At 42.2% G+C, this 13,512-nt stretch overlaps 1 protein-coding gene across 1 annotated transcript; it reads right to left on the bottom strand.

Annotated features, from left to right (window-relative positions):
* Window positions 1–1,368: 1,368 nt before the first annotated feature.
* LOC109777969 (protein LOW PSII ACCUMULATION 1, chloroplastic) lies at window positions 1,369–6,811 on the bottom strand. The gene is made up of 9 exons (XM_020336530.4): window positions 6,397–6,811; window positions 5,565–5,668; window positions 5,118–5,253; window positions 4,751–4,982; window positions 3,588–3,745; window positions 3,314–3,499; window positions 2,806–2,906; window positions 1,902–1,998; window positions 1,369–1,777 (listed from the first exon to the last, which is right to left on the bottom strand). Exons 1-9 carry the CDS (start codon window positions 6,673–6,675, stop codon window positions 1,703–1,705), a joined length of 1,368 nt encoding a protein of 455 aa, XP_020192119.1. The 5' UTR covers window positions 6,676–6,811; the 3' UTR covers window positions 1,369–1,702.
* Between the last annotated feature and the right edge of the window lie 6,701 nt (window positions 6,812–13,512).

The following is a 13,512-nucleotide window of genomic DNA, read 5'->3' as shown; positions in this document are numbered from 1 at the left end:
GAGGATCATGATGGGTGTCCTCCGCATAGGGCACAACCCAGTGGTAGCTAGTCAGCACGTGCCATGTGGCGAGCTTAGCTAGCGAGCCAGACAGCAAAGAAGTGACCGAGCGAGTAAGACTGAAAGGAGCAAGCGCTTTCCCCCCGGGTTTTCGGCTTTATCCGATATTTTTCCTAATTTTTATTTTCCCCAGGTTGTTTTGGTGTTTCATGATTTTCTTTCTTTTTTTGGTTTCATGATTACTTTCATTTTCATCAGCATTGATGCACATGTGTGCTTCACCTTCGCAATTTTTTTCTTTTTTGGTTTCACGTTTTTTTTTCATCTGTCAGGAGCACTGGAGCACATGCATGCTTCATGCAGGAGCACAATTGTGCTTCATGTTTGCGGGAGCACAAACTAGTGCACTTGTGAGCAGAGCGCAGGGAAGACAATTGTGCTTCGTCTGGTGAAAGCACAAATCTAGTATACTTGGGAGCATGGGTGCGCTTCCTACCAGGAGCACAACTGTGCTTCACCAGCGCATGAGCATAGTTTATTGTTGTTGGGAGTGCATGTTAGTACTAACTGAGAGCACATATTTGTTCAAAAAAATTCCATAAAAAATTATCAACATGAGATCTAGTTCGGAGATCTTGATACGTGCAACGGTGAAAACGGTTAGTAACTTTGACGCACAGTTCAAAAGATCTTTCGTTTTGGAAAAAAAACTTTTCAAAACAGAACAAATGAAGAACAAACTCACCTATCCCTCCCATATTGGGAAAAATCACTCAAAAACTCATAGTTTGCGACAAGTGGCGCATCCTTAACTAGTGATTTCGGCAAATAAGAGAAGGACGAGGGAGAGGGGAGACGCAGTTGCAAAGTCACGCGAGAAGAGGGGAACACATGTGAATGCGAGGCAGCCTGATATAGACCTGGTGGTTGGATTTTGCTAGTGAAATGACAAAAATACCCCTCTTCTTTGTGATCCAAGCCATCCTTAGCACGATCCTACCGCCAAGTATCTCAAAGCTCAGAGAGTCGGCCTTAATCGACACATATTAGGAAGAGAGATGCAATGTTTGGGCCCTTGGAACCTAGACATGGATTTGCTGAACATGGTTCCACGGGAACCCTTTATGAATAGTAAATCCTGAAAATTAAACTAAGGAAAAAAATGTTTTTCCTTGTAACATACATAGTCGACTTGTATACTCGTGTAAATGACATCAAAGTATTGCTAGGCAAAAAATGAAAAAATCAAAGCTATACTCGAATGTTTGACTGAATAGTAAGGTCGAATTTCTTCAGTGTCATTCCTTCATGAAACTTCACACATGAGGAGAATGGTTGATCAAATTTGATACCCTCAAAATTCAGAACTTTTGGATAACCATGTTCACCTTTGTATTTTTGCTTGGGACCTTTCGTCTTTTACAACAACAAAAAAAACAGAGCCAATTCTTGGTTTGTTAATATATCCTCTGCTGTAATTACAATCTTGTGTACATGTTCTTATCTGGCACACAAGGACCTCACTTCTTATAGAGAAATAAGGCATCCACCTTGGTTTTCGCATAGCAAGGAGAACTGAAAAGAAGCTACATTGAAATCTTACGAAACAGGATGTTCAATCCCTGTGCAACGAAATAGTGTTCCGGTCTTCACAAAGATAAAGGGCATGAAGAAGAAAACTACACCCGTATACACGTCTTTTTCATCGTTCAAGTTTGCTGAGCAAATCTTCAAGACGTGGCAATTCCTTCAAAATGTCGTTCCAGTTTGGCATGCCCTGCAAAAAAAAACAATCAATTGTAACTTTTACCGTTAATCTCAACTTTAGTTAGATTTTAGTTCATTCATTCTAGTATCAATAGGATTAACTCCAACCAAATAAACCCAAAGAAAAGAATTACTCTTCCAGATCTTCTCACACGACCATCAAGACGGAGAATTATGTAGACATCTTCACCAGGAGTGACACCTTCAGATTCTTGCTGGTCACGTATCCAACTGTCCACGGGCAAGTAGATGTCAAGTAAACCTCAAAGATAACAAATTGATGGCACCAAAATTTTAGGAAGTGAGTTTTTGTGTTGCTACAACTACAGCCATGCTAATACCATTAGAAAAGGAGTAGTATAGGACACAAAAAGGCGTTGAGCTGGTAAATCTGCAAATCTGGAGAGCGAATGTATATTACAACAAAGACAAGCTCTAACTCGTCAGATGTTCATACACAACTACAAATGTTACCAGTAACTAGATAATGGCCCATGCATTGCAGTGGAGGCACATATATTTTACCAGGGATCTTATGATTTTGTAACTTTGTTTTATTATTACCATAGTATGTGCTCGGATTTATTAATTAAGTTATTTCCTTTTAAACAATCTTCGTTTTTATATACCAAAAATGGAAGGTGCATTTATAATGCTAAGATTGAACAGGAAATCATGCATTTTCTCGCCCCCCTTCAAAGTAGAATCCTGACTCCACCACTAATTTTAATCATGTTTTTTTATTATATTTAACTTGAAGTATGCAAATATAATTTATATTTATATAAATATAGGAAAATGGTTATGTACTCCTGGGAGTATGTACTCTTGCTCCTCATATACCACACACACACACATATATATACATAAAATGTCTCATGATACAGGCCCAACCTTGTGAATGCATGGGTTCACGACTAGTGTATGTAATTTACGTTGTTGTCTTACGTTGAAATGGTAAGAACATGCAAAATTATTCTACAGTTGCTTAAACATAATACAGACTATGCAGTACAGGAGAAAGGAAAGAAAATTCACCTTTCCCATTGTTCTGGAGAGACAATATCAGCTTTAAATCGAACCTCAGCTCTGAGTCGTGATTTTGCCGCAATAGATTCAGTACGTTTTTCAAAGTCACCCTGCCCAAAAAAAAGTTGCATTGTACTATCAAAAAGATAAAGGTGCTTGAGTATATGTGGATTGCCCAACCTTCTCAACAGTTCAGACTTTTCGTTCTACCCTTTGGTGCATGAAACTTAATATGGTTTCAGAAGCCAAGAGGTTTTGGGTTCAAGTCTCGGCTTTCGCAGTTAAAACGAAAAAAATGCTTGCTCTCTTTTTGTCCACTTTTAGGCCTTTTTGAGCCACATGTGAGAGGGGTTGTTGAAGTATGTGGATTGCCCGACCTTCACCATCTGTTTGTATTCTTGATTCTACTGGTTGGTGCATGAAACTTAATAAAAGATACCAAGTTTTCCGTATGAAAATACAAAATAAGAAGCATGTGACAGTTTTTGGATTAGTAGATATGTAATAATGGTCTAACCCCAATTGAAGGAGCTGATGCAGCAGATCTTGTAGTACCGAAGCCTTTTGGTTTGCCTTGGACTTTTAGTGAAGCACCAAAGATCACAGGAATTAGAAGAACGCCTCGTTTGAGCAGATCAGTTCGGTACCTCTCAGCTCTTTGCATTGCTTGAGTAACAGATGCCTTTGAACCTGCCAATATAACCTACAATACTACTTAATCCACTGGTCACTTAATGAAAATTTAAAAGAAATGTAGCGAGTATGAAAGATGCTAAAAGAATTATACTAACTGGCCTAGAAATGTCCCGGAGTTGCACAAGTTCAGTTATGCGATTGGTTGACAGACGCACAGGTAACCTTGAAAGGGTTTCATTACGAGAGATATTTGTAATCTGCTCTTCTTCTTTCTTGTTTTCCCAGAAAAACAAAGCCACGAGCACGACAATACCTGCAGAGTGCTGATTCCAGAGATTGATTATTTTTTAAGTTTAACAAGCAACATAAATAAGAATTATTTAACAAATGACTGACTTGTAATATAGCAAACATAAAAACAATAATTGAGCCAAGGAATCTCATTAGTATGAACTTCTACAAGATGCACAACTCAGGGAACGAGGACTGAAATGAAATAGCAGTAGTTCTTTGCATTTTCGTATTCCAGCGGTAGCTAGTAAGCATTGATGAATGCTAATACATTTACCAGTAAACAAATACAGAATTATGTAGAGCATTTTTATGTTGAAGCATCTAAGAGTAAATATACAAGATGGTCACCAAGATATCCTAAAAGAACGCATTGGTGTATGCGTGTGGCAGGCACCAACCATCAGGAATGAACATAGCACTGGCAATTGGCAAATGCTTTAATACATTGGCGAATCAAATGAAAAGTCAATTACTATATTTTTTTGGCGGTGGAGCGTGCAACCTGGTTTCAGTTTGGACACCACACCAACACAGAAACTTCTTACTTCCCCCCTTTTGTTTTTGTGATGTAGTCTATTAACTTTTCTTTGCAAGAAGTAAAAAAGTGTTGTGGCATATATTTAAATTTCAACAACTTGAAGTGAATTAGAAGAAAGGGAATAAATAAGTCTGCCATGAATAGTAACGCTTGCCATGGTTTTTATTCGTTACTTGTCGATATATTTTCGTTACTCATAATGAGTCTGGACTTTAAATTGAAAGAAAAGAAGTTACTGTAAATTGAAGTATTTCTATACTTTTTGTTTTGGAAATTTTCATGTAGGTTTGATGCCTCGACTGACTAGGTTGACAACACCCTAAAATCCAACCAGAACAACAAACAAAGTCATTGCTGATGGTTTTTCTTCTAATGCTACTAGTATGCAACAAGATGAACTGTTGACATGTAATGAGGGGACAAATTTGTCAGGTGAACACTGCCTAACTCCTTGCAACACCATTCTTTGAGGATGTGTCAGTTTACCTCCAATATTAATGGCAGCATTGCCAGCCGTTTCCAGAAAATCTGGAGCACCATCACCACCTTGAAGTGCAAATATAAGTCTGGGAATGGTGAAGAATGTTGAAATTCCAGCTGCTGCAATGAACGCCACATAAAAGAACCTCCGGACACCACGAAATGGTGCCTGTACTTCACTAATGAGCTTTAGATCTCTTCGGAACCCAGAACCAATATCTTCTCCACCACGCAATGCCTGAAACGAAATTAGAAGATGTAAAGGATCAAATCTCTGACATCGAACTGGTGGGATCAAGATGTCAACTATGATTAGAAGATAAATTTCTTATCCAGCATATAGCAGAGCAGTGGATTAAGCACAAAGCCTTACCTCTTCTTGAAGTTCCTTAAATTCTGGCGATGCCCTGAATGGCGCCATGTCTGGATCATTAAGTACTGTACCAAATTTGAGATTGTAATCTCGCAAAGCTATTCTCAAGCACTCTGCAGCTTTTTTGCTTTCTTCCCTGGTCCAAACAGATGCATCACAAAAGGAACATAAAATAAATAAGGAAATAAAAAATGTACAAATTCACCAAAGAACTTAACAATGCCATCAGAGAATCTAAACAGTGGAACATTCATCCTATCCAAAATATGCTAACGTCTTGTCTTCTATGTCTAATAGTGAGTTCGAGCAATTTGCTGCCTTGATACATTCAAGTGAAGTGGAGCTGAAAAAGTAGTACTGACAGACACAAAAGTGCTGGTAACAAGCCTAAATGAGTACAACATGTGCATACGGAAACTCCAAGCATAGTATCATAGGTGCCCTCACCTGTACGCATGGCAGCATGCCTTGTTATAGAACGCTGCTTGGGCTTCGGTAGGATTTGGATTCAGCTCTAGGGCATTGTCAAATTGTTCAAGTGCATCCCTCACCTGTGACATGTACAAAAAAAAATGAAAAGAGAATACGGAGAATGCTTGAAGATACTGCTGCATTACGACGATTCGAAATGGTTCTCTCCAATTAAATCCATGTAAGAGTTTGCTTATACAATCAACCCTAGAAGGAACTCAACTTCAGAAATGTATTTATGGGATCATAAAGTGATCTAGGCATTAATTCAATCACAGTATGAACCTCCATTGTTAGCAGAGGATGATTTTTTTATCTTATGCCTGCTCAACACCAAGCTACAAGGCACCGCTGGTAGCCGTTTAAGGTGACAGCTCAATACTACAATGATTAGTAGCTTTACAATTATTCTCCTGATGAAGGTAGTTTCCAAACATTTTTCAGTTGAGATAACCAAGAGAAACCCAATTTATACACCCAAATCTGGCATTAACTCACTTAAGATCACCCCAATCACAATGCAATGGATAACATAGAGTGAAACACAATCCTGAAATGGCCTGATTAAGCTCTGGCTAAAAGCTGCTACATCTCGTTCAAAAACAAAAGCTGCTAAATACTTTCACATCTTCACTAGAGTGGCTCCTGCATCCAGATTCCAAACTGACACATATGTATCATCTTGAAGAGCTAACGAATTGCCGTACAATTACTAGCTGATACTGATAGACTTCCTTCGTTTACACAATAAGGATCCCGTGTGACATGAACGTTGGAAAAAATGCGCCTTGGAGTCGTCTTCGCTTACTCTGCCCTTGGAGAAGAACTCGAGGCCGAGGTTGACGCACGACTCCGCCGTCGGAGCCGCCTCGACCTCCTTCTCCGGCGAAGGAGGGGGGGACGGGGGCGACGAGGAGGCGTTGGAGAGAACGACGCTGCTGCGGCGGCGGCAGCGGCGGCAGCGGCGGCGGAGGAGGAGGGGGGCAACGAAGGATAGAGTTTGGAGCGTGGGGTTGGGGATTCCGCCGCCAGCCGAGAGAAGGGAAAGGTGGGGTCGGAGTGCCGCGGCTGCAGGCGCGGCCGCCATTGCCAGTACGGAGGAATTGTGAGGTGGTCGTCTTCCACGTTATCCTGACGACGGTTGTTCTCAGTTTTGTTCTCCGGCAGTAGCGTGTGCACGTGGAATTCTTTTTCTGCGGGAAGGAAGAGTTTGTTCATCAACCACACCACTGCTATCTTTCTTACTTAAACTAGCTGAATGCCCGTACGTTGCCATGGGTTAAAAAAGCATTATGATCAAATAATTTTTCGAATTAAAAGATGTATGTCGGATATGATAGGACTGGTTTCAATTCCTGGACAAATTGATTCTCTCCCTCTTATTTCTTCCTAGGCAATCGTCCTATGTCTTCAAAAACTCCCCCTTCATCATTTAATTCTCCTCATCCTTCCTTTCCCTTCACCTTTTTCCACAGTGCCGTGTGGGCAAGCCCTATTCAAAATCTTGTATTTTCATTTATTATGTCATCGATTTAAAATATCATTTGATCTCCTTTTTGAATGGAAACTTATGAAGTACCTCTCACAACTAACTGAAAAGAAACATGAACTTCGATAAGTATAGAAACAAAGAACAAAATCTTATTTTCTCAAAAAAAATAGACCCTCTCAAACAACATATAATACTCCCAAACCCAAAGTTAAATAGACCTACAAGAGATGTATGCTTAATGTAAAACATCTGACTTTTAAGTCACTCTCATAAAAGGTTATTTTTGCATCGATCAAATGACTGGGAGGAGCATCTTGAGTTCAAGTAGTTCTCTCTGAAGGCGTAGGTTGAGTTAAAGGCTGTCCTCTTCCTTCTCAAGAGGAACTCCTGACCTCCTTGAGAATATAAAGAAGCTTAACAAACCAAGCTCGATGTGCCCCTTATCTTGACCATGGACAAATACAAACTTTTGCAAAAAAAAATACAAACTGAAAATTCAAAGTCAGGATGTTAGCGATAGTTAGTTCAAACTCGTACAGCCCAAAAAGCAATAGTTAGTTTAAACTCTTACAGCCCAAAAAGCATATGGTTTGATCGCCTCCAAGTTTCAACATTACCTTGAGCTTTAGACATGCTTTCTGATATTGTAGAGTTACAGATAAAAGCTCCAAGCATGACTGAAAATTGAGAGAGATGTGATGAGTTAGGACTCACAGGAACATTCAGTAGGACAACCAACACAAAAATTACGACGACATACTACCATCGCATGAAATATGTAAATGTGTGTGCATTATTTAGGTTCTCAACATCTATCTCTCATGCTCTTCCGATTTCTTTTCTCCTATCCAAGCATCTCACTGCCAATCTATCAAAAAAATAGCAGCTTCCCACGTAGATGGGGCCTCGATCAGCGACGCGGCGGGAGCAGAAATCAGCCTTCGGGAAGTACTCGTCAAGCTTGATATCGACCGATGACCACCTTGATTGATGACAGTAGCCCGTGAGAAGACGTCACACTCCGGCTCACCGCAGAAGTAATTCTGCACACATGAAGACTTAGAAAAAAAGAATGAACGTCTTAAAAAAAATAAAAGCTACACATATAAAAGTGTAAAAAGGCATAAGGGGGGACAAAATTGTGGAATAGCTCTGATGAATGCACATAAGACTATGCGGCACTTTGATTATCAGAGAAGATTAAATGCTCGTAAATCGTAATGTACCCTTCACGATCATAATCAAATCCTGAGAAAAATAAAAATTGTCATCACCACAAGCCACATACAAGATGTCTAGAAAGCAAATAGCAATGCTCATTTTGACAGGAATCAAATATGACACATTATTCAGAAAAAGAATTATAAGTTCAACGTGCAGGCAACATGATACTAATTTATACACGCACAGTTGTCATGCGTACAGCAGGCGCCATTTGAAAACAAAGTACTCCCCCGGTCCCAAAATAAGTATCTTTGATTTAGTACATGTAGTACAGTTTTATAGTATAAACTGTACTAAACCAAATAAACTATTTTGGGACGGATGGAGTAATCATTATCGGTATACATAGACAGTTCTTGGACAAACCGAAACCTACATGGAGCTGCAATCATGCATCAAAACTGCCAGTACAAAATACATCCTTTGAATGTTGAAATTTTACGGTTTGGTAGCCATCTGCAATCATGCATCCATTCTCAGAATCATATCATGATTGAAAATCTTCCAATTTGGTAGTCTGCAGATTAATATAACAAGCAACAATTTGAGAGTTGGGAGACTACTTCTGTGCTTGAACTATTCCAAATTGCAGCTATTTTTCAGGAGAAGAACAGGTATGTGTGCCCTGATTAGAAAAGTGTAGACCTCAACAGTGTAGAATTTATCTGTCGCATCAGGAACATACAACAGATGAAAACATAGAAAGAGATCTAGTGGCAGATACTTGTATACATCAGATCCAATGCTTTTACGTAAAACAAACCCCTTACATTAATTGATCAATGGTGATCATCATAATTCACACTAATTAATGGTCAAAATAAAAATCTCACTCGCACTACTGAAAAGCATGCCTGTGAAATACTCGTACACACTTGTCACTTGACTCTAAGACTACATAGTTGATAACTTGTCACTCATCCATTTCTTCCTTTGCTTCATCTGCTTTGCTCAGCTGAGTATATAAGACCACAGTCAGCAAGACTACACTATGGACGACCTTTCTTCCTTCTGCTTCGACCACTTGAGCGCACAACGCATCACTTGAGCGCATCATCCATTTCAGGTCGACGAGCCATCGAGACGACTTGAGCTTGAGCATGACATGCTTCCTGTCTTGCTTCGAGCAGCTCCAAAGGCGGCTTGCTCACATATGAGGGATCGTTGAACTGCATGGTGTCAACTATCCGCTCCACCTCCGGACTAAGTCATTATTGCTGATTCGCGACAGATTGCCTAAAAGTAATAGTATGTTCTAAGCTTATCCACTTCACCAATGGTGATGGAACTACATCGTCACGTATCCAACCAACACTACATCGTCTCGTATCCAGCCAACAATATGTTTTAAGTTTATGACATATGTCTGACGAGTCAAATACGTCACTACCAATTGCCTAAAAATGACAGGTACTCCACCAGTCTGAATTCTGAAGGTTCAAGATTGGTAAGTTCTTTAATACAAGTTTGGGGCTCCTCCCATAAATTAAGTGCACACCCAAAGAGCAGAACTGTGATATAATAAAACATGTATGTAGAAACAGTAACAAAAAGTAGTCATATAATTACGCTCATGATGCTATACATCACTGTGGACTTCAACTTGTTCACCAGTCGCGGGACAATGATCGCTGTTCGCAGCAGTATCATCGTACAATAGAAGCCCATCTGCAGGTTGAAGACCATCCACGGGAAAAAAGCAATTTACCTACAGGGTCATGCATGTGATCGAAACTGAAACTCCAAGGCGAGTCTGCTGCAGCGAAGCTTAACAATTCAGGAATGGAAGAGTCAACGACCTCGACGGACACGAGCTAGCGAGGTGGATCAACCAGCCGATGATGGCTCTCATGCCCAACAATCTGAAATTCAAGAAACAATCAGGGCCCATGGAACTGAACAGTTGGTTGCCGGTGTATAGAGGCGGCGCGACGACAACAACACGAGGGTGGCACGAGGGACATCCTGAAGAGGAGAGTGCAGGGCCGGCGGCTACGGCCACCGCGACCACAAGGCTGACGAGGAGGGGAGCGGCGACGTCCACAGCCAGGACTTCGGCCACCGCGACCACGAGGCTGACGAGGAGGGGAGCGGCAGCGGCGAATCGAGATCTGGGCCGGCGATTTTTCTGAGAAAGGAGAGAGGGGAGAGATGGGATCGGGGCCGAGGGCTGCGGGGGAGATGGGGGATGTGTGGGACGTGAGTTCGTGGGTGGGTGATTCGTGGGGAGAGGTTTTTTCTTTTTGAACGGAAACGAGGGAGCGGTGGAGGTCGGCTCAGGTTTCTTTTATTGATGAACCGCTTGGTTCTTTTGTTTACTTGCCTTTGGTTTTTGGAGGGACTGTAGTATTGAAAAAAAATCCGTGGGAGGACGTGGGTGGGAGGAGCTAGCGATAGGAGGGGGCGATGGAGGTCGAACCATCACGACGTTCGATCCTCCTTTAATATTAGAGATTAAAAAATTCCTTCCATGCTCTTACACTTGACTTTATTTCAAAGAGAGTTAAATACCGGTCCAATACCGGTCGAGGTGTCTCAACTTGTCATGTGCGGTCAGTTTAATGTCTAAAGTTGCAAAATACATGAAACTGGTGCTCGAACTTGTCCTGCCGGGAAGATCCTGTGTGCCAGTCGTGTGAGGATTTTTTTTTTAGAAAACCCCGTCATATTTTATTTAATCTTATAGGAAAACCCCACAAATCAGTTTTCTTGTAGGATCAAACCTGAGACCTCATGGCCGCGGATTGCATTTTCACGAGCAAGTTGTCCACGCGGCCATATTCTGCTCAGTAGATACTAAGGAGGTCGAACTATATATATGGTGTTGCTATGCAAAAAGAAACTTTGGAGCACGGGCACATGTGCCATTTTTCTAAGTTCAAATAAACGGATTAGTACAGCTAAAAATATTGTGAACTTTTTGTACATGCACACATAGAAGTGTAATACTTCCCTGTGAATTTTCATCAAAATCTGTGTTTTTATGTAAGAGACACAAAAACACAAATACATGCAAAAACCAGCTTGACTTTTTTTTGCCCTTTTTTGTCTTCTTTTGCAGGGTATAATATAACATAATTTCAAACGAATTTTGAAAGTCACTTAGAGCACATGCATGCGTTTTTGTGTAAAAAAAATCAACTTTTTTTGGAACTTTTAAGTGCCAGTTTTTTGCCGTCAAAAATGTACTCAATGTCCATCATGCTCCAAAAATCCGCTTTGGTAGCTATGTACCTCTTCGAGCGAATTTTTTATATATGGCTCTTCTATTGGCCCGCATAGATATTTTTTAAAGTTCTTTATTTTTATTTTCAAAATTTTCACCATTTTAAAATAGAAATGTAAGAAAAAATTACAACTACCATAAACTTACAAGAAAGTGTTACTATATTTGAAAATTGTTCAACATGTTTATGGTAAGTTTTACTTTAATACCGTGTTTATGAAGAATGTTCATCATGCAGTAAAAAATGGACAATGTTTAATTTTAGAAAGTTCAACGTGTACTAAAATTTATTTTCTAAAATTATCCTTACATTCCCACAAACACAATTGACATGTTTTTGATACATTTGTAGAATTTAATATTATTGCGCAATAATTTTTTATACTTGTTGTACAAAATACAACATTGTCAAATTTCTTAATAATTTGGTATTTTGGAAATACAATGAAGATAAACGGTAATTGTGTGTGCTTGAGGTCCGGAATGAAGATGCCTCTTCAAAGTACACAATAATGAAAATATAAGAAAGTTTTAAAATACAAAAATAATTGCATATTGATAAAAAAATTTATTTTCACCCACGAAAAAGATACTTCTTGTATTTTTTTATATGGGAAAATTTACGTGTCATGACACTAACCAGAAACTTGGAGAAGAATAAAAAGAAAACAGGTACATAAAAGTGCAGGCCGATACATGAAATCTGTCTACAAAGATTTGTAGCTAACAGTTGTACGCAAAGCATATTCCGGCCGGTTGGCCTGTACATACCGTACTTTAACCAGGAGGGTTTCAAAACATCGCCAAGAAAAGGCGAACCAACCTGTGGTTGGGGTGGTTAGAGCATCTCCAGCCGCGCCCCTAGAAAGGCCTCCCAGGTGATTTTTTCGCGCCGGCGTCGAAAAATTGGCCCAGTCGCATCCCCAGGAGCCCGATTTTCGCCGGCCTGGGCCGAAATCAGCGCCGGCGGACCCAGGCCGAACCCGGCGCGCTGGGGGCGCTCGGGGGCGCCGGGCGAACGGTTTTGGCGCGAAAGAGCCGCGGGCCCGCCGCGTCAGCGACACCGCGCGTCGTCTTCCCCCAACGCCTCGGTTTCCCGCGGGAAATCAATGGCAAGGCTGCCGCCGATCCTGACGGGCGGCGCGTCACGGGGCGGTGCGCTGACGCCTGCCCTCCCTCGTACGCGTACACACGGGCGCGGCGCGGCTATATAAGCCGGTGGCCTCCCTCGCCTCTGGCCACACCAGCCCTAGCCGCCGAGCTCTACCTCTCCCGAGAGCCGCCGCCGAGCCCTCCCTTTCCCTCTCCCGTGCGCCGCCGTCGAGCCCTCCCTCTCCCGATGGCCAAGCGTTTTCCCGGAGATGAGGCGGCGGCCAACGGCTTCGGCCGCCGCTCGCTCCACGAACATGAGTCTTGGCTCCTGTTCCAGGCGAACATCCCGGCGTCGCCGGACATGCGCGCCGGGCCGACGGGGTGGAGGCTCAGCAACGGGGGAGTGCCCATTCCCCCGTTGCCCGACGCCGTGGCGAAACCCTCCTACTTCGCCGAGGAGGTAGAGGTCGTGCGCGCCTCCCTCACCGACGACCAGCTCGCCCTCCCCCAGTACGCCGCCGACAGCCAAGCGGCATGGACGGCGTACTTCCAGCGCCGGCAGCAGCAGAGGATGGCGTCCACCAACGGCGCGCCGGTGGTGGCCGGCCTGAAGAACAGCGAGGGATGCCACCTGTGGTGGGGTGTCTCGGCCGCACCCTCGAGGGCGTTCTGACGTACCTCGAGGGCGGCAACGACCCGCCGTTGGCATCCACCCGGCGAAGGCGGCCGCCACGGCCACGGCTCACCGCCGACGTGACGGGCAATGGTTGTTGGAAATATGCCCTAGAGGCAATAATAAAATGGTTATTATTATATTTCCTTGCTCATGATTATTGTCTATTGTTCATATTGTAATTGTATTAACTGGAAATCGTAATACATGTGTGAAT

The sequence above is a fragment of the Aegilops tauschii genome, chromosome 3 (assembly GCF_002575655.3).
Source record: "Aegilops tauschii subsp. strangulata cultivar AL8/78 chromosome 3, Aet v6.0, whole genome shotgun sequence".
Lineage (NCBI taxonomy): Eukaryota > Viridiplantae > Streptophyta > Magnoliopsida > Poales > Poaceae > Aegilops > Aegilops tauschii.
The sequence above is the reverse complement of the archived record's forward strand: the minus strand, read 5'-3'. Positions and strand labels throughout refer to the sequence as shown.

Bases quoted from the DNA above. Each gene is read 5' to 3' on its own strand.
- LOC109777969 (XM_020336530.4), bottom strand. From the start codon at position 6,675: ATGGCGGCCGCGCCTGCAGCCGCGGCACTCCGACCCCACCTTTCCCTT. The intron at 1,999-2,805 runs GTGAATTTTCTT...GCCCGTGGACAG, and splicing joins TCTCCAGAACAATGGGAAAG to TTGGATACGTGACCAGCAAG. The intron at 1,778-1,901 runs GTAATTCTTTTC...TTTTTTTTGCAG, and splicing joins GTGTGAGAAGATCTGGAAGA to GGCATGCCAAACTGGAACGA.